General features: G+C 43.8%; 1 protein-coding gene across 3 annotated transcripts in view; it reads left to right on the top strand.

Annotated features, from left to right (window-relative positions):
• MEGF10 (multiple EGF like domains 10) overlaps window positions 1-24428 on the top strand; it is a 171349-nt gene that overhangs the window by 36868 nt on the left and 110053 nt on the right. For all 3 annotated transcript variants that reach the window (XM_051844159.3, XM_002710085.6, XM_089334908.1), the window contains exons 2-4: window positions 10349-10485; window positions 19672-19773; window positions 21056-21156. In XM_051844159.3, the coding sequence (XP_051700119.3) occupies window positions 10370-10485; window positions 19672-19773; window positions 21056-21156 (319 nt within the window). In that variant the 5' untranslated portion in view covers window positions 10349-10369. The remainder of the gene's footprint in view (window positions 1-10348; window positions 10486-19671; window positions 19774-21055; window positions 21157-24428) is intronic.

Below are 24428 nucleotides of genomic sequence, written 5' to 3' on the forward strand. Positions count from 1 at the left end.
GGTCATGCCAGTGAGGAGGGCAGAATATGCCCGTTGCCGTTTTCTCCTGTAGCCGCGTGCACACTGCGAAGGATATGCCCAAGGAGGGCACAGGCACAGCCATAGGCTTCCCCTCATTGTCCCTGTCCTTCACTCACCATGAGCAAGGAAGCACCTGTGGTTCTGAATACATTCAGTATCCCACTCCACACCAGAGGATTCTCTCTGCTTCTCTTTCTCCTTATTATAATTTGACTTTTTCTTTCTACAGGAAACTGCCCTCTCTCATCGCTTATTCTGTTGTGTTTGGACTTTTTTTTTCCTGTTTATATGGTGTTAGGGATTGGTCAGACATGAAGGGTCTCAGCTTCATCAGTGAGTACTTTGATTTGAAAGGAAAAAGAAAAGCAATAATTCCCTCATTCTTCCTCGGTTGATGAAGTTCTATTTTCTGTTTCATCTTCCTCAAATTCACACACTCATGGACCACTTGAGGTCTCATGAGTTGTTTGGATAGTTTACCTTGAGTTGGTTATTTTAAAAATTAAGTAGGGAGACAGACAGAGAGAAACACACACACTCACACACAAAGAGAATGAGCGAGCAAGCTCCCGGCTGCTGGTTCGCTCCCCAGAGGCCTGAGACAGCTGGGATTTGACTGGTACCAGAGCCAGGAGCAGGGAACTCAGTGCAGGTCTCCCAGGTGTAGCAGGAATCCAGCTGCTGGAGCCTCCACTGCTGCCTCCAAGGTCTGCACTGGCAGGAAACTAGAGTAGGGAGCCAGAGCCAGGAATCGAACTCGGGCACTCTGATGTGGGCTACGGGCATCTTACCAGCCAGGCTAAATGCACCCTGTTGTAAATCTTAAACCATGATATTTGATGTCATTTTTAATCTGGTTCTGAACTTCTTCCACTCATTTATCTCCCACTCTGCCTCACATGGGCTTGCCTGTTTTTCTTTCCTCTGAGTTGCCTCCAGCCTTTCCTCCTATTGATGCCTTTGTCACTTCTGCTCCTTCGACTCGACAAATGGTTCCTTTAACAGTCTTTCTGCAGGGTAGGGCCTTCACTAACACTGTCAACCCTACTCACCAGCTGGAAATACTGTCAGAACCCCCACAGTTGTTTTGCATCCCGTTTTTCGGATCCTAACCTCATTTTGCATTGCCTTGTCATTGCGTTCTGATTGATACCAACTTCAAATTAGACTGTAAATCCTTTGAGAGCACGTATAGTCTTCACCAATGTTTAACTGATTGAAATAATGAATGTTTGTTCATTGGCACAAGCTTTGACATGTTTCCACTTGAAAACTTTTAAAGTAATTATATTATTAGGGCAATTGATGAAATTTGAATTAGGTCTATAAATTAATTTGCTTCTATGTTCAATTTCCTTGTGTAGATAATTATACTGTAATTATATAGGAGAATGTTCTTATTTTTAGGAAATGTATTGAAGTATTTAGATGTAAGGGGGATAGTTGTGGTTGCATTATTCTCAAATGGTTAAAAATTTCTCTCTTTTGCATATATTTAGATGCATGGGCATTCTTTGGTTTTGTAACTTTCATGTTGAAATTAGTTCAAAATAAAAATGATTAAAAATTGTATTTCTGGGGCTGGCACTGTGGTATAGTGGGTAAAGCTATCGCCTGTGGTGCTGGCATCACATATGGGCACAGGTTTCAGTCCTAGCTGCTCCACTTCTGATCCAGCTTCCTGCTAATGTGCCTGGGGAAACAACAGAGGATGGCTTAAGTGCTTGAGCCCTGGTACCCACATGGGAGACCCAGAAGAAGATCTTGGCTTCTGGTTTTGGACCAGTCCAGCTCTGGCCATTGCAGCCATTTGAGGAGTGAACCAGCATATGGAAGGTCTCTCTTCCTCTGAAACTCTGCCTTCAAGTAAATAACTAGATCTTTTTTTAAAAAATTGATTTTTTATATGCTATTTCTCAGAGGCTATCATAGAAAATTAGTCAAAATGCAGGAAAATAAAAGGAACATTTATTTGTAGACAAAAAAGCAACCCCCAGAAAGGAGTGGGATTTGTTGATTTGCTGCTTTGTACGCGATCTGAACAGAGCTCATGGTGGGCTTCCAGGTTGCAGTGGGGCAGGTCAGTTTTCCAGGAGGGTCACAGGCTAAAAAGCCAAGCACAAGTGGCAGGACGATGTGGGGCAGTGCTGGATGCAGAAGAGGACCAGGTGCCCGCAAACGCAGGCGCGGTGAGGACACGCCTTCAGGCACGCCGGAGCTCGGACTGGGTCTAGAAGGTGAGGGACTCTTGCCAGGCGTTGGCATGTGGAGGGAAGATTTTGCAGTCATTGCCCATGGGTTCTTCCGTGTGCTCTGTGACTAAAGATGCCAAGAAAATACTGCACTTTATTGGGAAGCCTTTTAGAAGCTAAACAGTAATTTTGATATCGACATTCCCAAATGTAGTCATATTGTTGTCTGTGGCTGTGTAGCAGTACCTTGAAAATCAGTGTCTTAAAAACAGCATAGTTTCTCTGGCTAGGAATTTGGGAGTAAGTTAGCTGATGATTCTGGCTCGGGGTCTCCTAAGGTTCCAGGCTGTATATGGGCAGGGGCCACCGTCTTCTGACAGCTTGGGGAGCTGTGGGATCCCCTTCCAAGATGGCTGATTCCATTACTGCTGGCAGGAGGCCTCTTCTTCCCCGTGTTGATTTCTGCACGTGGTTGCTGGAGTCTCCTCATGTCACAGCAGCTGGTTCTCTGCAGAATGTGGCCGCATGCGGTGAGTGGGAATGGTGATGCCTCGTGTGACCTAGGTTTGGAAGTTACACCTGTCATTTCCACAACACCCTACTGGTTGTACTGGTCTCCTTGTTCAATGTAAAAGGGTTCACCCAAGGCAGGAATTGTAGGGGGCTGTTGTGGAGGGCGGCTACAACAGCAGGTGTACTTGTTGTAAGGAAAGAGTAAAATTTCTAAAAGGGTTAACAGCTTTTCTGGGGGGGAGGTGAACAGAACAAGAAAATTGGACATTTTTGTCTTAAAACATTTATTTATTTAAGAGGTAGAATTACTGAGAGAGGGAGAGAGAGAAAGATTTTCTTTTTTTTTTTTTTTTTTTTTTTAGGATTTTTTGTTTTAGGCCGGTGCCATGGCTCACTTGGCTAATCCTCTGCCTGCGGCGCTGGCATACCAGGTTCTAGTCCCCGGTTGGGGCGCTGGATTCTGTCCTGGTTGCTCCTCTTCCAGTCCAGCTCTCTGCTGTGGCCCGGGAAGGCAGCAGAGGATGGCCTAAGTCTTAGGCCCTGCACCCACATGGGAGACCAGGAGAAGCACCTGGCTCCTGGCTTCAGATCGGTGCAGCGCTGGCCGTGGTGGCCACTTTGGGGGTGAACCAACGAAAAAAGGAAGACCTTTGTCTCTCTTTCTCTCTCACTGTGTAACTCTGCCTGTCAAAAAAAAAAAAAAAAAGAACCTACATAAAAGATTTTATGTTTTATTTATTTGAAAGGCAGAGTTACAGACAGAGATAGAGACAGAGAGAGAGGTCTTCCATCCGCTGGTTTTCTCCCCAGCTGGCTGCAATGGCCAGAGCTGCACTGATCCAGAGCCAGGAGCCAGGAGCTTCTTCCAGGTCTCCCATGTGAGTACAGGTGCCTGCTTTCCCAGGCAATATCAGAGAGCTGGATTGGAAGAGGAGCAGCCAGGACAAGAACTGGCACCCATATGGGATGCTGGTGCTTTAGGCCAGGGCTTTAACCCGCTGTACCACAGCATGGGCCCGAGAAAGATCCTCCATCTACTGATTTACTCCCCAAATGGCTGCAGTGACCAGAGCTAAGCCAATCCAAAACCAGGATCCAGGAGCTTCCTCTGGGTCTCCCATATGAGTGCAGGGACCCAAGCATCTGGGCCATCTTTCACTGCTTTCCCAGGCCATAGCAGAGAGCTGGATCAGAAGAGGAACAGTTGAGATACAAACTGGCACCCATATGGGATGCCAGCACCATAGGCAGAGGCTTAGCCCACTACACCACAGTGCTGGCCCTGAAAATTGGACTTTTTAGGTTGAGAGTGAATGAGGGATTGCTTCTTGGCTAAGATCAAGTGTGGAGAATGAGTGAGATTGTCAGTGTGGTATATCAGATCACGAGAAGTTTAGAAAAATAAATATGATCTCATTTACCAGATTCTGTAACAAAAAGTGGCTTTTGAAATTTCTTTTCCCAATTAAAAGAGAGATGTACTTGGGTTTTATTTTCCCAGAGAACAATAAGCAGTCTAACCTCATAAAACAGCATCAGGATTCAGAGTGGCTTCAGTGCGAAAGAGTTCTCCGTGACATCAGTCCTGATTTCTCTGCTTTTCCCAGTCCTGCCAGGTCTTCACTTCTGTGATTTCTAACCTACTTCCTCTTCCTTAGGCTCTCAGCCTAGGGGCACTCTTCCACCCATGCCGTGGTGGTCCCTCCCAGCCACTGTCTTTGCCTCCAAAGGAGTTGGTCCCTGGTGGGGTTTTGTACACCTTCTCTGCTCATCCCCACCACGCCTCTTCCAGCAAATCATGACCCTGCTCAGATGCTTCAAGTGGATTCCATCACGGATGCCATGAGTGTGAGCTCAGTCTCCCGGAGCTCAGGGTCCTTGGTCACTGAGTGCTCCTCCCCTTCCTGGCGTTGCTTCTCGTGGTTCCTTACAAAGCGTCCTCTCCAACCCCAAGGCTTGGCTCGCACGTTTCTCTTTGCCTGTGGCTCCTCATACAGCGTTCATTTATCCAAAGGCTTCCTCCCATCTAGGTGTGATGCCGAGGGCAGCTCACAGGCGTGATGGCCATCAGCCAGGCTTGTCCTCCTTGTCTGATCTCCAGTGACACATTTAATCCCAGGGTTCCCCATCTGGGATAGTGGACTCTGACCCATGGAACTGATGAGATTACATGTGCGAAGTGCAATTCGGGACTTCTGCTTCCTTTTCTTCTTGAAGCCTCAGTTTTAAGTTTAACTCTTTAGTGAGCTCATAGTTCACGTTGATTTCCTCTCTTAAAATGCAGGCAAGTGATTTCTAAATGGGCTTGTTTGGCCAGTGGTGCTCTTTTGTTTATAACTTGGCTCCCCAGTAGACTGAGCTGTTGAGAGCAGAGATGGTTATAAGTCGCAATAGTTCCTTCCAGTTTTTTACACTTAAATCTTCACTGTGTGTTGCCTGTGGGTTTTCTGTTCTGTGTGTCGTGGATGATGGAGTCTTACAGATGTTGTACAGTACTTCCCAAGGTTGATGACAAGTGCATCACCAGGGTCTTCTCCAAGTTATTCCTTAATGTCACCTACATAACAACAATGGGTTTGGCTGGTCAAGGAGGTGAAGCTGTGTCCCTGTGTCCCCATAACAGCCCATTTTCATCTTAAGCAGAATATGCATGATGCTGCATGGGGAGGGACAGCTTGTGTCTGGTTTCTGTGTCGGCCATGAGCACCCTCAGGGTAGCTCAGTGCCTGGCATCATCATTGCCTGGCTCCGTTTTGATTTGATGACAAGTGTCCACAGAAAGCCAGAACTGTTACTGAACACTCGTGTTATGCTAATGTTTGGAGATTTTAGGGGTGCTTACTTATAAAACCATTTTTAAGTTATAGGCTACTTAGAAAACCAATATAAGTTTATAAAATAGGATTTGAGAGTATTTTTGTTGTTAATGTTGGTGGCCTCACTGATTTAACACCTTATGAGTGCTGTGTGACCACCACTATGATGATCTGATTTGATAGAATATTTTTGTTATGGGATCTGATATCAGCATAAGGACACAAGATACCTGTCCCCAACTCCCAAACCAAAAGATACAGAGCACTTGTACTACTTGAAATGAACAGTCATACTCGAGTGATGGACTTGCCCTTGGAATAACTAGCCTTGGCGGGTGAAATAGAAAATAGAAACTGTGACAGTACCCATAGGAGTCCTTTTATCAGCAAAGTAGTATTTCCAAGGGAGTCCTCCTCTGAGGCTGTTCTCAGAGCATCCAGCAAGTGCTGCTCTTTCAGTGTCTCTGACGCCCTGAAGCTGGGCCACTGATGCTGCGCTCGCAGGCTCAAAGCTCGGGTACAGCACAGCCTGCTACCTTCTGTCCTCTCTGATCAGCCTTGCTGAGTGCTTGAGCAAAAGCAAGTACGTCCTTTAAAGCTGCCATGAGAGAGTGGTGGAGTCAAACAGATGGCTCTCAGTTTCCCCTAAGGGGAAAATTGTGGCAAAGTGGCTGTTCATAATCAAGCAACTTGCTTTAATTTGGAGGACTGTGAGGGGATCTTAGCGCTTGGAAGTATAACCAAAAAAAAAAAAAAAAAAAAAAAAGGGTGAGGGGCACCCATGGTATTTCTCTGTGTGTGCTTAATAATTGTATGAAGGGAGAAGGGAGAAGAGCCACAGAGAATTATCTGGAATCATTTATCCCTCTGTTGTTGCAAAAATTAATTAGTAAGTCAACACCCCATTACTTATTTGCCCTTAATATACTGATAAAGAAACTACTGCCTGTTATCAGAACCCACATTGATTCATTGTAAGGATTTTATTCAACCTAATTATTTATTGAGGCTTTTGTGGCCGAATATGCAAAGCCTGTCTTTCCAGTGGGGCTGCAAGGTACTTGAACAGCAAGAGTTAACTCTGCAGGCAGTGTTCCTGATATCTAATAGGAGCACTTTAGCAATGCTAATCAGTACTACTGATTTTCTGTTTTGATTTTTCCATAATAATTAAGTGAATGATCTGGGATGCAATCAGGTTTGGCACTAGGGGGTTCATGCAAATGACTTTTTTTAAATGTTTTAAATATTTTTAAATGGAATCATATAAAGTTATTTGAAGATGGAGACTAGGTAGGTGAGGGTAGCTTTGAATATATTCAAAATATTCCTTTTAATGAAACCAATCACCACTGTGTTGTCGCTTTTTTCAGTTGAAATAATTCTGTTTTTTTTAAATTATATTTTGTTTTTATAAGCAATACAAAATGGAAAGTTGTAGTGTAACAGGATAACACAACACAGTAGAGAGAACCGAGGAAAAACAATGAATTGAACTTTTCCCTATTTGAGAACAGGTTTACAGGAAATGTTTCAAAAAATCATTTACTCACCAAGACCAATAGGAAAAAGAATAAAACAGGGGAAGAGTATATGTAATACTTATAAAAACTTCTTTAAGTTCTTTACCAGTGTTTTTATTCAGATGGAATAAGAGGATAATGTGTGTTTCTGAATACAGTGAAATGTGGTATTTCTTTACCCCTTCATGGTTTAATGGCATATTTGTAAGATGTATTCTCTTACCACAATATATAACATTTGCTTTATTTTCTCTAGCCATTTTCATCAGCTACGTGTGTGTGATTTTTGCATCTTGATCTAGCAACTTCTTACTTTTTTTTCTGTAATACAAATTGTTATAGAACTTAGTTTTTTAATTTCAATTAAGAAAATGCTTTGGAACTAAGAAACTAAATATATATATACTATATACACTGTACACACACATGTATTTTAATGTGCTGATATTTTCTCTTCCACACATGGCACCTGCATTTTACAAAGCAGTTGAAATGTTTCTACAAACTTTGAAAAGCAATAAGGAGAAACCCAGTTTTGCTTGTTGTCTGCTAAGCCATTCACAGAGCCATGCTTCAACTGCAAAGCCAAAAGGAAACCAGAAGATTAGGGTCACAATTGTTGCATTAAAGAACACATCCTCTTTATTTTCTTTGGTGGTGTGATTCATTGCTTGTAGCAATTTCTAACTCCGTAGACTAAACATTTCTTGTTGGTAAATGGACGGTTTGGATCTGAGGTGGCAACTCAGGAAATAAACTTTGCAATCTGGGTTAGTTGTGTGTGAGTAGATGGCAGATTCCTACGTGCCAACCTTCATTTTTGTCTTTGAGTGAAGAATGCTCACTTATATACAAATTTCACAATTCATTGAAATGAAATACGTATCCTGATACAGAAAACCAGTGAGATGGGGGAGGCATTTGCTATGCTTATTTGTTACAACTAAATGTTATTAAAGTTTTCTTTTTTTAACGGGTCTTCGACTGTAAAATGGGTGCAATAAAAACCCTTTCTTGGCCAAGCTGCTGTGAGGATTAAGTAGCTAATTCACACAGAGTGCTCAGTGCTGTGTCAGGCACACAGTGGCCAGCCAGGCAAAGTTAACTATTAGTATTATTGTCATCCTTTTTACTCATTCCTGCTAGTGCAATAGCTTCTTTAGCTAGATAAGCTTCAGGTTTTGTCGCTTCATGATAGTTAGCTTGTGAAAAATAGCAGTACTCTGAGTTGGTCTGCAGGCTACACTTTGGCCCTGTTTGTGCTTTCTATTTGGGAATTATTTAGTGCCTATTTAAATACCCTTTGAAAAGATTTCACAAGCTCTCCTCGTTGCTTATGCATGCTTTAATTATACTATAAAATTATTATATTTTGTCCTTATTCCAATTCAAACATTTTCTTTTGCTTTAGCCTTTGTGTCATCAGAGACAGATCATCTAAATGTCCTTAAAATACTTGCCCTTCTAAGCAATCTTGATTTTCAAGAATTTAATGTGTGCTTGATCTGTCCCTTTGAATTTGAAGCAAAAACAATTTCCTAAATTAATGTTTTTAATTATTTTTTTAGATAATGCTATTTTTTTTTTTTTCAAACTACATGGTTATTTTCAGCGCTTTCAGTTCCCAACTAAGAATCTTGTCTCCTCAAAGTATGGAAAGTTAGTATAATTTTTCAAAATGCCAACCCTCTCACCCAAAAAATAAGTGCTTGCGTCTAATAATCTAGACCAACATTACTAATTTCACTGGTTTACCAATGGACACGTTACTTAATATTTTCTTTTTGATGAATACATGGATGAGCTAATTCTGATTTCAAGGCCATTTTAATGATAGATGACGTGGTACGATGACTGAACTTTTCCCTTTTGCTAAGTGCTGAGTTACAGGAAGCGAATAAATATGGGTGATTGCCAGGCTCATGCTGTTACAACCATTACCTAACTGTGCCTGGTCCAGTTGGTGGTGCATGGTACACAACAGATGTTCAACAAACACAAACAACTGGCTGCAACTTGAATCTATCGTCAGAACCTCAAACTTGACATTCAGAAGTGGGGAACATCTCTGCTTCCCACCTCTGTTAAGAGCCAACCATCCCCACAAAGGACTAAGCCAAAAGTCTCTCCTGACCCTTGCTCCCACCTTCCATTATCAAGTTCTGTTGATGCCACCTCCCAAAGTCTCCCAGAGCCACTCAGCTCCCTAGGGTGCCAGTGCTGCTCCCTCAGCTCATTCGCAGTCAGGTCTTACCTCATCTTTCTGGAACAGTGCCCCCTACGACCAGTTGCCTTTTCATTGTCACTCTGTACCCTATTATTCTTGGTTGAGGCTCCCATACCTACCAATGGCTTATGAAATCCCCACTGCTAAGTTCTCCTTCTCTTTCTCCTTTGTCCTACCAGGCATTATTTGTGCACCTGGCTCGACCTCACCTCGAGGAGGTCCCTCTGTCTGGGATATTATTGTCTTCTGTCACCTTTACCAGTCTACCTGTTTTCGAAGCTTCTAGATGTGTTGCTTTGTGTTCTCTCAGTTCAATTTCTCTAACGCTTACCTCTTGACACTTTTTTCTATATATTTAATTTTAATCTAGTTTTTAGAATGCACGATAAGATAGTTGCCTTCGTTTCTTTTCAGCAGATGGAGAAACCAAGGCACTAAATTTAATGAATTTCTGTCTTGATTACTAAATGATGAGCATCAGATTGGGTGGAAATGGGGTTGAGTTTTTTTTTTTTTTTTTTTTTTTTTTTTTTTCAGATCCAGCTCTTCCAGGGTGCCTGGGATGGAGTCCGTGTTCAGGGCACATTGAATAGCTTATTGAATAAAGCTCAGTTGGGGTCTCAGGGGCCTCTCTCTAGAGCCAGTGGAGCTTCTGTCTCATCATGTATTCTCTTGGACAAATGAGGCCAGATTCCTCCTCCCCCAGAGAGGAAATCTTGCTGGGGAGAGAATCTGGAAGCCTGTGTTGCTCTCGGTTGTTCTGGTAGATTCCTTTAATGTCAGTTGGCATGCATGAGAATGGTTTTTGTTATGGTGGCAATTAATGATGATTTGCACATTTTAACTAATTTGCAAAATGGTAGGCACCCTGACAACATGAGAACTACTTCTCTTTCCTGGACCATGAAATCTGGTCACCCGGCTATTTAAATATGGGCCCTGTCACGCATGTTTCCGCTCTAGCGACAACGGGTACTATTGAATTGTTGCTATACTGAAAAGAATTCTGTTTGGGTCATTTTAATGCAGCTCTAATCTGAATTTTTTTCCTTGTAGGTTGCTCTTCAGGAAAAAAAAATGGTTATTTCTTTGAACTCATGCCTGGGCTTTGTCTGTTTATTGTTATGCCACTGGATTGGAACCGCGTCACCTCTGAATCTTGAAGACCCTAATGTGTGTAGCCACTGGGAAAGGTAATAGTTCTGAAAATAGCCCGAGAAATCCTTATAATTGCTGAGAAGTTCCTTTTCTCCTGCCTTTATCAGCCTCTTGTATAAAATCTGAACCTGAGAAGAGATTGTGAAATGCTTTTATGTAAAAATCATTACTTATATCTAATAAATTGGGTGGTGTTATTCACCTAGATCTTATAGGGTGTATAGCATAGGAAGAAAAACTTGATATATCTGATTCTAGGACAGGTGCAAACGTAAGATCCAGAGAGAACATTTATAACTCGATTAAATTGACTTCCCTAAGGAAATTCAGACATCCCTTATTTGAATCTGTCTGCTATAATTTTGAGGACTTGGACATAATTCATGGGAACCCATGAGTGAGCCATTGAAGGCAGCATGAAATGATGTGTTGAACTGAACTGTTGCAATGGATAGGTTAAAAAAATTGTTGTAGGTGACTTGGAAAGGGAGACCTGATTTTTGGAGGATGCATGGAGGTAGTACCCCCTGGGATGTTCTAGAAGAACTGAGTAACATGAGTGGACAGCTTTGGTTGGGAGGAGTTCCCTGAATAGGAGGTAGCTTAAAACCAGTGCCCAGGGGACTGCCAAGGCTTGTGCACATGGGTAGTCATTACCATGTTGGAGGAGGGTCAGGTGGCATAGCTAATCTGAAGGCAGATGATATAGTGTCCAGAACTGGGAAGTTTGCAATAGAAAATACAGATTTATAAACAGTTGATCATCCTCAGGTGTCCTGTAGACACCTTTGGAACACGAAAATAGCACAAACCCATCTAGGGATATGGCAGTGCAGTCAAGTGCAGCCTGCTCTGATTGTTGCCACTTGCAACCCGAAGAAATTATCTTTCTTGAAAATACCAGTGTAATGCCAGCGCCGCGGCTCACTAGGCTAATCCTCCGCCTTGCGGCGCCGGCACACCAGGTTCTAGTCCCGGTCGGGCGCCGGATTCTGTCCCGGTTGCCCCTCTTCCAGGCCAGCTCTCTGCTGTGGCCAGGGAGTGCAGTGGAGGATGGCCCAAGTGCTTGGGCCCTGCACCCCATGGGAGACCAGGAGAAGTACCTGGCTCCTGCCATCGGATCAGCGCAGTGCGCCGGCCGCAGCACACCGGCCGCAGCGGCCATTGGAGGGTGAACCAATGGCAAAGGAAGACCTTTCTCTCTGTCTCTCTCTCTCACTGTCCACTCTGCCTGTCAAAAAATAAAAAATAAAAATAAAATAAAAAATGAAAATACCAGTGTATATGCAAGGTTTTTAAGCAAATAGAAGGCATTAAGTATTGGAGAGTAATATGTATTATCAGTATCTGTAAGTACAACTGTGTGAAACTGTTGGTTTCTTTTTGCTGTCACCCTTACCACCAGGATAATCATCCTTGTCACCCACTGTTAGGATGCCGAAGCCTAGAGCCTTCTCAGCACAGTGGTGTATTGTTCTTGGGGTTTGCAGCTTCTTCACTCCAAGCATTGTTTTCTAGCAGGGACTTGTCCCAGTCTCTGTTGGCAGTGTCACAATCAGCATAGCATAAACACAGTTACCTGATCAGTCAGTAAAGTTACATATCAGTATGAAACTTTGTGTATATGTAATGAAGTCCTATATATTTGTGGTACCAAGTACATTATGCAGAGTTTCAAGTGAAAGATCTATTATTAATTATCTTTATCATCTTTCCAGCATCTCATATAAAACATTTCACCATGAAAGCTCATAATAAGTATCTATTAAAAATAATAATCAATGAAAACATAAATGAGTACATATCAAACTTAGAAACAGGAGAGACCATTGGTGGTTGAATTTCTTTGAGGATTATAGTGTTGGGGTAGAAAGAAAGTCAAATTTGGGAGATGCTATGGGATACGAGTCAATAGGTCTTGAGAAAACATGGATCGCAGGATGTAAAGCAGAGCACCTCTAGTGACCTTGTGCAAATGGAAAAACAAGAGAGTTGATCTGAGAGGGAAGAGCATTTGTGTGGTTTTGCAATGGAATGTCTAGAAAATGTTTTTGAAATATGGGCCTAGAAGTATTGCGAATGTAGATTTGGGGACATCCAGTGTGATATGTGAACAGATGAATTCTCTAAGGGGAGAAACCTCAAGGCTTCAGGTAGTCCAGCACCCACTGATAATATGGTCCTGGTTCCTTGCTCAACGCTTAGCCAGAGCTAACAGTGCAGAATTCCATTGTCTCGTTCACCACTGCTGATTTCCACTCTGAGCCCTGTCTTGCATGTGGCGTGTGCTCAGCTGCTAATTGCTGAATGAGTGAACTCATTCGCTGGTAGGGAAGGAAATGACCAAATACAGACATCTGTAGCGAGCAGGAGGGGACCATGGAGAGTGGGCAAGGCAAACAGACAAGGGGCACCTTAACTGGTAAGCCTTGTAGAATCCTACAGTTGCACATGTGACTGGACTAGGGTCTAAAATAGCACTGAGGGAGAGAGAAATTAAGTGCAGATAAATAGGAAAGTGATGGACATTATTTTTCTTGATTGTATTTTTTCTATGTACTACTAATAAGACTGACAGCTGTAATCGTTATATTGATAGATTTTTCTCTCATCAGGCCGGATCTTGATTCCTAGAGGAAAGGTAAAGCAAATACAATTGTTTTGACAAGAATGGAGAAGGTGCAGAGTAAATTAAAATGGTCAAATGAAGGTGCAGGTGACAGGTTCTCCTGTACTTGCAAAAGCTGAAATGGGCTTGAATTGAAATGTAGAAAGGAAGACTGTCTCTGAGGACATCATTCTTGGTGGTAGGGTCCACAGGGCTCCTCTGGGCACTTCTTGTGATGAAAACCACCTGAACCCAACAGCCCCGACCACGGAACCGCCTGGAACCTTGCTTCTCTTGGGTCAGTGGAGCTGGGCTATGCGCTTCTGAAAAGTGCGGACTCAGGGACCCTACCTGGTCCTACTGAGTCAGCATCTGCCCCTGAACAAAATCCCTGGAGGACTTGTCTGCCCACTCAGCTTTGCAATGTGCAAGTGTCCTGTTAGTGCCTCTGTGTCCTCAGGGATTTCTGAGTGTCCATCTTCAAAGAAAGATGTGTCACCTTTGAGCGCAGCAACTGTAATTCTAAGTCATATGTAAGATAAAATTAAAGAAACTAAGTTATGTGAAACACACAGGGGTGTTTTCAGTTAAAAGACTTCGGCACTTTTGGGGAACGAGCGATTCCGTGACTCACCTGCTCCTTTATCCGCATCCCCTTACCTTTGACCTTGAGCGTGAGTGTTCCCATCTTGTGGCGGGTTTTCTAAGGAAGGCTCAAATGAAGAGAAACCCTTTCTGCCACAACCTCCAATCACTAACACAGAAGAGGCAGTAATCGAATTAGCAGTCCTGAAGTGCGCAGAGATAAGAAATGATGATTATTACCATATCTGATTAATGTAACAAGATAACTTAGGCAGATAAAATGTAATTAATGACTTTGGAAATTGTCCAAGTGATGACAGCTTCACTCCCCTCCACCCGCCCCCGTTCTTTGACCTTTAATGAAATCTTGTTGGGGTTTCTCCCCGGATGAGATTTAATAAGTGAAAATCATGGTGCTGACATGTTTTCAGTGTGTTTGAGAAGATTAAACAAACAAGCAGAAAACAAGGAGTTCTGCATCTCAGTGTTGAAATGGTGCAGAGCTGGGCTTGGATTCCTTGTATGCACTCACCGAGGGCTTTGGCAGCTCTCCATGTTCTACTGCTCGGTGGTGAGGCTCCTGTTGTTAGTGCTGATTCCAGGCTGCCTCACCAGCCCTGAAGCTGTGTTGCTCGTTTGTGGTGGAAATGGGAATGGACTAGACCGTGGAGCAGGTGCCTTCCTTCCCTGTGACCTGAGGAGCAGCAGCTGATGCGCGTGGAGGTCTGGACTGCCAGCAGAGGAGCTAATTAAATCCCAACAGCAGCCCAGGCACTGGCCAGAGCAGCAGTGATAACGCTCAGAGCAGGCAGACTTATTCTCAGAGACATTTTCCTTCTTGATGCCACCCCACAGCTCCCAGAAAGCAGGCCCCTGGAAGAGTGACAGCAGCCCAATTGTCCAATGACAGATGGACGGATACTGAGCGAGTTAGGGAGAGTCACTGACTGACTGTCCTTACTGAGTCACTGAGGATTTGAAGACACTTTACTAACATGGAAAATACTTACATGCTCGAGTTAAAAAAGTAGGTTTCAGGAATATTTAGAGGGCATGATTATAATAATAGAAACATTTTTTCAATCCTCACACCAAAAACTAAAACTCCTGGACACTACACAGAAGCACAGCATAAAGCTGGCAGTGGCCACTGGAAGAGCTAGAAAATTCTCTCCGTCTCTCTTCTGAGAAGTTGCTTTCCAAATTTTGGAGTATGATTTACAATGCTTTACAGCCATGAAAGAGAGAGAGAGATTGAGACTGCAGAGAAAAGAAAAATGTATAAAAAACACAGGGAAAGAAAAGAAATTTGAATTGAAAAGGCTTAGCACTTTTCTTCCATAAACATGAGTGGAAGTCTTGGTTTCTGGTCAGTATGAAAAGTAATTTATACTCAGTTGGTTCTGAATTGGATGTGAACATCATCATAATTATAACGGGAAGGCTGAAGATTGAGGAGAAATGTCCAAATTGTAGTGAATTTTATCCTGCTATTTGCTCCACACAGTTTATATTTTTTCTTTCTTTTTTTATTTAAAGATTTTGTTAATTTATTTGAGGGGTAGAGTTACAGACAATGAGACAGAAAGGTCTTCCTCCCATTGGTTTTTCTCCCCTGATGGCTGCAATGGCCAGAGCTGAGCCAATCAGAAGCCAGGTGTTTCTTCCAGATCTCCAATGCCAGGAATCAGAAGTTTCTTCTGGGTCTCCATGTGGGTGCAGGGGCCCAAGCACTTGGGCTATCTTCTGCTGCCTTCTCAGGCCACAGCAGAGAGCTGGAATGGAAGAAGAGCAGCTGGGACTAGAACTGGAGCCCATATGGGATGCCGGTGCCGCAGTCAGAGGATTAACCTACTGCGCCACTGCAACAGCTCCCTGTATATATTTTTTCTAGAAAGCTGTATCACATTATATTTAGTGTTTTATGTATTGAGAGCTCCTGTACTGTGAAAAATCACATAAATGTAGCTCAAGTGGGCTGGCATTGTGGTGCAGAGGGTTAAGCTGCCACCGACCATGCTAGCATCCTGTGTGGGCTCTTGTTCAGGTCCCCAGCTCTCCACCTCCAATCCAGCTGCCTACTATTTGCGCCTGGGAAATCAGCGGAGGATGGTCCAAGTTCTTGGGCCCTTGTACCCACATGGAGACCCAGAAGAAACTCCTGGTTCCTGGCTCCTGGCTGTGGCTTGGCCCAACCTTGGACATTGCAGCCATTTGGGGAGTGAATCCGTCGATGGAAGATCTCCCTCTCCCTCTCCCTCCCTCTCCCTCCCTTCTCCCCTTCTCCCCACTCTGTGTACGTGTGTGTCTCCCTCTCTCAGTAACTCTTTCAAATAAAAAAAAAAAGAAAAAGAAATTGCTCAATAAATGTTTGTTGAACTGAAATCCCACATACTTTAGTTAACCTTTCTGTAGGGAAAAGTCTTTTTATGTCCTAAACCCAGAGAGGAATCCTGGGAGTGCTGTTGGTGAGAGTCAAAAGGCAAAAGGAGGGTTAGCTATGGATTTGAGCATTGTTCAGACAATCTCAGATTGCTAGAAATGGGTGAAAACCTTTGTCATATTTGCTTATGGAATCATGATTATGTGGTAGTCCTCACCCACATAGAGTTAGTGAAGTGATGATCATATTTGCTCTGCAAGGCACACGGACCTGAGCCTCATGATCTGGCCTCTGAAATTTTCTGGGAGTTCTTTATGCAGTCTAGTCCAAGAAGCTACTGCAGTTCAGCTAAATTGGCACTGTAGAACCTGGCAGAATATTTTTTTCATCCAACTAGCATTCACTAATAGTGGTTTCTCAGTTGTTCCTTTACTCGGTGTGGTGGGACTGAGTTGGTATAGCAGGTCAATACACAAAGATAATTTACTCACTTTGCTCTCTGCTAGAAATGGAACAGAGATGTATTATGGCCTGCCTCAAGATTCAGTTATTTCCAGCTGGATAGGAAAGAAAGAACTATTGCTAAGGAAGAGCTAGATTTTTGCATCGGTCTGGATCTCAGGAATCTGCAGAAAATATTAACATCTTAGTGTGATATGACTTTCCCAAGAATACTAAAATTTCATAGGGGGCCTCTGGCTTTTACAAAAACAGAGTTATGTCACAGCATGGGAGCAATTAGACATTCTGTCCTCATTTGAATGTGGTTTTGCAGGTAGCAACAAGGAGCACCTGTTAGGGTTGAAATTCAGGATCCCAAATGGGAAGGGGTCTTTGACAACATCTCTGACTGCCTTCTTTTTTTTTTTTTTTTCCAAAAGATTTATTTATTTATTTGAAAGTCAGAGTTACACAGAGAGAGAAGGAGAGGCAAAGAGAGAGAGAGAGAGAGAGAGAGAGAGAGAGAGAGAAAGTCTTCCATCCGCTGACTCACTCCCCAACTGGCAGCAGCAGCTGAAGCTGCGCCAATTTACAGCCAGGAGCCAGGAGCCAGGAGCTTCTTCCAGGTCTTCCATGCAGGTGCCGGGGCCTAAGGACTTGGGCCATCTTCCACTGCTTTCCCAGGCCATAGCAGAGAGCTGGATCAGAAATGGAGCAGCCAGGACTCGAACTGGCACCCATATGGGATGCCGGCACTGCAGATGGCGGATTTACCCTCTATGCCACAGCACCGGCCCCCTGACTGTCTTCTTTTAAGGTGTCATAATCACAACCCAGGGACGCGAGGTTACCTGCAGACGGTCACCCAGTTTCTCAGCTTCAGATCAGGAGTATAACCCTGTGTTCCCTGGATCCAGTTATCTTTTCAAAGGAGTGCATTTCATCTGTCTGACCTTTATGGAGGATGCTGAAATTTACCTAGAAATTAAATTGCAATATCCCAACAGCTGAAACGCACACAAATGTGAATGGCATGATGATTTCAGGGATGTCCTATTTAAGCCCAAGTCCGTAATGACTACCACAGACCAGCTGCAGAAGGAAAGCCCATTGTTTGTGAGGCCAGCATCACAGAGCTCTTCCAATCACAAGGTTCTGTCTAACCTGAATCCTTAGAGCTGAGGTTTCAACTTCACTCTTGATGCACCCTCTTTAGTCAATAGTCCTTGTTAATGAACTTGGACTATTGATTTGCAGCAGCGGAGTCAGTGATCATGGCTCATTTTGTTTGTTAGTGTGAGTCGAGGAGTTTAGTGGAAATCTTTAAAGGACTTAAGCACAATGAGTGGTTTTGAAAACAAGATTCTCCAGACTTTCTTGTAGGCAGGTGCTAAACTCTAAAGCATGTAATAGACTACAGTTGAAAAGTGTGGAATTGAACACTGGATGCTCTTTGTATTTCATGGGTGTTTCTCACCACATTCCTGTGCCTGAAGGGTTGCATGTTTTTATTTTAACAAGAAGCTGTCAGTACAAATGTACTGGAAAACAGACTGTTTAAGTAGTAGCAGCAAGCTGTTGGTGTGATTATTTCAGGTTAATAGTCCTGGCCATATGTTTGGAACTGGGCTGGGTTTAAAGATATTTGTGCACTTTTTATTTAGATGTTGTGTGTAGTCTTCAGTGCCTGAGGAGTGGTACAGGCACATGAGAGAAAATTCTTCCAAGTCCCCACCAGAACAGTATGTTCTCTCTGAATTTTCCAAACCAGTCACCAAATGCACTCACTTATGAATACTTGAATTGTCTCTTTGCTGATTCTGCTTCTTATTTACATGCAGATGTTAGAGTGAAAAATTCTTGTGAAAGGTCTTTGTTATCTCTGGAGCCCAGGTACGAGGAGGGAGAGAATTAAATACAGAAAAGTATAGAGCGTGGTGGTTTTAAATTCAGGAATATTAGGGTCTGTATGGAATAGTGAAAGAGAATTTCCTTGGAACTTTACAGCATGACTTCTTGTATTTTAAATATGTTGTTAGCATTGATCCATTTGACACTCTAAAAAAAAAAAAAAAAAAACCTGTGAAAACATGGGGCTCTAACGCTGTCATCCACTAGTTCACCCCACACATGCCTGTAACGGCTGGGACTCAGGCAGCAAAGAAGCTGGGAGGTGGGAACTCAGTCCTGGTCTCCTGCATGAGCAGCAGGAATTCTACCTGGGCCTCACCACTGCCTCCCAGAGTCTGTGTTAGCAGGTGGCTGGAGTCTGGATACAGCTATTCAGATGTAGGAGCATGGTCCTAACAGCGAGGCCAAATGCCTGCCCCATGATCCTCTTTTAAAAGTGGGCGTGACCTGCCAATCAGACTACCTAACCACACACCCTTTGGGAGTAAATAAAATGCCTGGAACACAATGGGCCCTCCCTTTGTTGCCCTGAGGGGTTCATGGCCTTGGCCACCAGCTCTCTGCTTCCCTGCCTGCATGCTTGCTCCATGTGGCTCGTAGCCTGCTCTCTGCCTTCACTTTGCTGCCTTGCTAAGCTACCTGTGGCTGTGATAACCATACGCCTGCTCCATGAGGCTCACTCCTGGCCCGTTCTCTGCCTGGTATGGACCCAACTTAGCTTCTGGACTTCTTTCTCCCTTGATTAAAGCCCTCGTTTTCCTATGCATTTCTCTCACTGAATAAAATCCTTAAAATCTTAAAAAACAACAAAAAAAGTTGGTGCAGGGGCCGATGCTGTGGCATAGTAGGTAAAGATGCCCCCTGAGGCACCAGCATCCTATATGGGCACTGGTTCGAGTCCCTGCTGCTCCACTTCCGATCCAGCTCCCTGCTATGGCCTGGGAAAGCAGTAGAAGATGGCCCAAGTCCTTGGGCCCCTGAACCCGCATGGGAGACCCAGAAGAAGCTCCTGGCTTCTGGCTTTGGATCCGGCCCAGCTCTGGCTGTTGTGGCCATCTGGGGAGTAAACCTGCAGATGGAAGACCTCTCTCTCTGTCTCTGTCTCTGTCTCTCTCTCTCTCTGCCTCTCTGTAACTCTGTCTTTCGAATAAATAAATAAATCTTTAAAAAAAAAAGTCGATATAGAGTTGCAAATGGAGATAGTTTACCCTAGATTTGTGTTTCAGGACAGAGTATAACATTAGTATAATAAAGAGAAATACTGACTGCTCATTTTTTTCCTTTTCTTTTCAGCTACTCAGTGACGGTGCAGGAGTCCTACCCACATCCGTTTGATCAGGTCTACTACACTAGCTGCACTGACATCCTCAACTGGTTTAAATGCACGCGACACAGGTACTAGGAGCTCTGATGTGCTTGTGAGTTGGCTAAATGGGCATGGAGTCTGAGACAGAGATTAAGTACTCGAGAATGAGCATCCGTTCCTTCAGGGGGGAGTTGCTGTGGGCTTGCTGAGGTCCCAGCCTTGTTGCATGTCACGTGTACAGAAAAGCAGGGTGGTACCCCATGCCCTTCGTGTAGACACAGTGTCTGCTGTCCCATTCGCTTAGTTAGCAGGAATCCATCCAGCTTTTGTGTCGCGCATACCTCTGGGAGACAGTCTTAAATGTCCTCATGCATGAAGAGAATGTGTCTAACTGAACATCTGACTCAATGTACGTTTAAATTTGCCCCTTAAGTAACACAAGCTACATATTATTATTGATGTGGATACAAAACTCTATTTCTTTTTGGTAAATACTTACAGTAGTATGAATTATGAGTTGAATGTAGCACCTGCTTATGCTGCATTAAATGATGTCACACTCAGTGTCATGTCTTCATACAAGCCGTGTTTCACTGCTTCCTCTGCACTAGCACTCCCTCCCTCCATATCACATGCTTATCCCTGTCATAGGCTTTGTTTGTTTTCGTGGCATTTAATCGTTACATGAACTATTTAAGCATTATATGCTTTAATCATTACATGACCTAATTATTTGCTTACTTTGTGTCTTCACTGAAATTCTATCAGTTCCATCTCCCCTCTAGTAGAACACAATTTCCCTTGAGAGCAAATGTATGTTGCTCATTGCTATCTCCCCAATGGTTAGAATAGCTTTATTGAGAACAATGGAGAAGAAGTTCTATCACACATGTGTGTTCTGTAAATCAGTGAATGAATAATGTTCTAGTTCAATGGCAAAGCCTTTTTTCTATTTGCTTTCTATTTTTTAAAGAGATGAAAATATGTACGCAGATAGATTTTTAAAGGAATTCTTTGAATTTTTCCCTTAAGAGGTATATAAGTGAATGATGCTTGGATGGGTAACATATATGAAATTAATCAGTACTTTTCAAGCTACTTCAAGATAAATGGAGTAGGGAAATCATGAAATGTCTGATCTCTCAAAGTAAAATACAGTTTGGTTTAAATAGGGAATCCTCATATATTCTTACCAAGTTGGTAAGAGTTAGTGTAATATTTGTCAAGACATACATACCATATTTCTTATTATTTTGAAGCACTTTGATTTTCATAGTTTTGTTATATTTAATAGCTTTTAAAAATAGAAATCAATTCTAATCAAATTGTTGTTCAAAAGAACTAACACTGTGATTTTTCCACTTTGTGTAGAATTAGTTACCGGACAGCCTATCGACACGGGGAGAAAACCATGTATAGGCGCAAATCCCAGTGTTGTCCTGGATTTTATGAAAGCAGGGAGATGTGTGTCCGTAAGTAGCACTTTCACCCCTTTGAGGTTCACCTGTTCCTTCCAGTGCCGATTTGCTTGAGTGAACACAGATGAGGTGGCAGCCTGGGGAGACGGCGCTTCTTGGAACCTTCCCTCTCATTTGGAGCTCTTTCTTGGCTTGTGAAGAGGGACGCATTACCTCTGTCCCTTTGTTCTACTGAAAGTCTCCCAATGCATAAGTAGAAAACAGCTGTTCAAGAAACATGATTCAAGGCCAGATGTAACAATGTTAATTGCAATTCTCCAATAAATATCCCGCTGAAATTGGTCAGGAGTCACTGGACTTGGGGCACAGAAGAGAACGGAGATGTCTTTCCTGCAGCTGACCCCAAGCAGCTTCCTAGAGGGCAGCCTCTTCTCAGGTGCACCCACAGACTGATGAGCTGTGTAAAAAGGAGGGGGTTTTCATGTTAAGAAGATCTGATAATGGGCCTGGGTCACAACGTAGAGTGCTTTCATTGTCAAACTCCCTATTCTCTCACCTCTCCATCTCACTGATTCATTTTGAGATGTCGTGGGAGAAGTTCGGTATTTCTTTTCTTTTTTTAAAGATTTATTTACTTTAAATTCAGAGTTACACACAGAGAAAAGAAGAGGCAGAGAGAAAGAGAGAGAATGAGGTCTTCCATCTGCTGGTTCACTCCCCAGTTGGCCACAATGGCTGAAGCTGCGCCGATCTGAAGCCAGGAGCCAGGAGCTTCTTCCAGGTTTCCCACGTGGGTGCAGGGGCCCAAGCACTTTGGGCCATCTTCTACTGCTTTCCCAGGCCATTACAGGGAGCTGGATCAGAAGTGGAGCAGCTGGGACTTGAACCAGTGCCCATATAGGATGCTGACACTGCAGGTAGTGGCCTTACCTGCTGTGCCACATGGCCAGCCCTGAAGTTTGGTATTTCATAACACGCTTTAGAATATTCTACAATGTTGGGTGGGATGCAGTTTGCAATTGATGTTTCTTAACTGTTGTATGTAGGTCCCTTAGAGATCACTAATTTTTCTCTTAATTCATGGGATGGCATTTAATTCATGGGATGGGTTGATGTACCACTTGTGATACCTGCGTGTCATATCAGAGTACCTGGATACTCTGACTCCACTTCAGATTCCAGCTTCCTTCCAAGGCACATCCCAGGAGGTGATGGCAGGTGATAGCTCAAGTACTTGAGTCACTGCCACCACATGGGTGGAGTTAGTTCCAGGCTCCTGTCCTAGGCCTGGCTCAGCCTGGTGAACCAGTGGGTGGAAGATCCTCTCTGTTTTTCCGGTTCTCCGTATCTCTCTTTCAAAATAAAAAAAAAAAAAAATGGAAAATTAAAAAATACATTAGCTGTACCCACGACTAGAAGGGCTCCTCTGCTGGCTGAGCTGGGGCACTGAAGTTGGGCAGAATAGAGGCCATGCTGTGCTGTCACTGGGAGACGTCAGAACTGACTGAGCTGAGGACCTGCAGAGCCCATGCTAGCACGGCTTTGCAGCCACTCACTTGGGTGGCTGAGAAGTCCCGTGTGCCTCCTGGAAGTCCTTGGCTGTCTCAGTGTGTGCCTCGTCGTCCTTCCAACCATGGCTTCTGTCCTTAATGCGGCAGGGACAGCTCCTCAGCTCTGATTCAGACCCAGAGCCGTGTATGGTAATAAATGTTCATAGGAAAAGATTGGAATCTACAACTAAGCCAGACAAAGAATATAAAAATTCATTGTGTCTTTCCTGGTCAGGAAATATCCTTCTCTGATGTATTGTGAATGTCACTGTATTATTGCATTATATAGACATTTAACCAGCCTCAACTTTGGAATATTTGTATGATTTCCAAGTTTGACCTATTATGGAGTACTCCAAAAGATGTTGTGGTTAAATGATTGTTCATATCCTTAATTAGGGACGGCTAAATTTCTAGAAGCGGAATGGCTAGGTCAGAGCTGTACCTGTTTCTAAGACTTCGGTGTTGCCAGTTTCTGTATCCACTGGCAGGAACTGTGAAGGACTTTTGCTTATATCCTGTGCCAGTTTTCCCTCTGCTAGATTCCTCCTTCATTTGCATGCCTTTGATTAATGATGCTGAATAAGAAAAATTACATGTTTATTATCAAACATCTTAGAGAATAATCATGAACTGATCTCAATGGCCTTGGCTGGTGGGAAATTTTCAAAAGGAAGCAGCACTGAGCACACACAGGGTGGGAATGCCCTTTACTAACACAATTGTCAACACCCTGAGAAGGTATGTTTCTGTTACCCCTGGACGCAGGACTTGCATCCAGCAGCCTGGATGCAATTGCACTGGGCTACTAGGGCTTGGAAGGGTGCTCAGGCCTTCCTCTTCTGGCTGCACCTCACTCCTGGAATGGCTCCACAGTGTGGGGAATATGGATCCAAGCAAGGCAGTGAGAGAGAGGGGGTCAGTATTTCACGGCACCAGCCTTCCCTGGCCCAGTATCTCTGCTGTTTTCTGCAGTGGTACTGCGCTGCTGGAAGGGCAGACATTTCCACTGGCACTGTCACGCTTGACGTGACCTTGGTAGAAATAACCCTTAACTCCTACCAGACAGGTTAAGGGGTTCCCCCACACCTCTAGCACTTGCCTCTGCAGTTCTCCTTTTTCCAGATTTTTGGACTGACCCAGGTCCCTGGAAGCAGAAAGAGTTTTCCTTTAGATATGGTAATATGTTTAATCAGCTTAGGTCTACTCTCCCTGGCCTCAGAGCTGTTTGGTCTCTTTAAGGGTATTTTGCATCTCTGTGCTCTGATGTCTTGATTTGGTTAACCCCTAGGGCAATCTGGGGGGGCTTCCTCAGTTCTTGGGGATGCCTCCCAGTAACTCTGCTGTGCCCTCCACTGCTGTGCCTTCCGGGCGCCCTTGTGGATGGAGAAGGAAGAGAGTGCAGGATTCTCCCTTCAGCTTTCAGGATCTCCTTTCCATCCAGATTTTATTGCCAGGCAAACACAGCACAGCCTGCTTTGAACTGTTGCCAGTTTCCAAAAGGAGTGGAAACACAGGGATCAGTCATCCTAATTTTTGGCAGTCAGTTTACCTGGAAGGCAAAAAGGGCTGATTTCATGCAAATACCTGTGTTTGATAACTGTTCCTTTTAGAGTAGCTCCTTCTGGAGAATAAGTTTCTCACCCCTTTACCCTTCTACAATGGGTCGTACTCTGGAGGCTTGAGCTGGGAGGGACAGCTGCCCCGCCCTGCCGTCACAGCTTCCTGAGGTTTCCTGGCTGGCTTCCCCAGCTCAGAGGTGACAGTACTTCTCAG

This window comes from Oryctolagus cuniculus, chromosome 6 (assembly GCF_051225735.1).
Source record: "Oryctolagus cuniculus isolate XC-2025 breed Fujian yellow rabbit chromosome 6, ASM5122573v1, whole genome shotgun sequence".
NCBI classification, from domain to species: Eukaryota; Metazoa; Chordata; class Mammalia; order Lagomorpha; family Leporidae; genus Oryctolagus; species Oryctolagus cuniculus.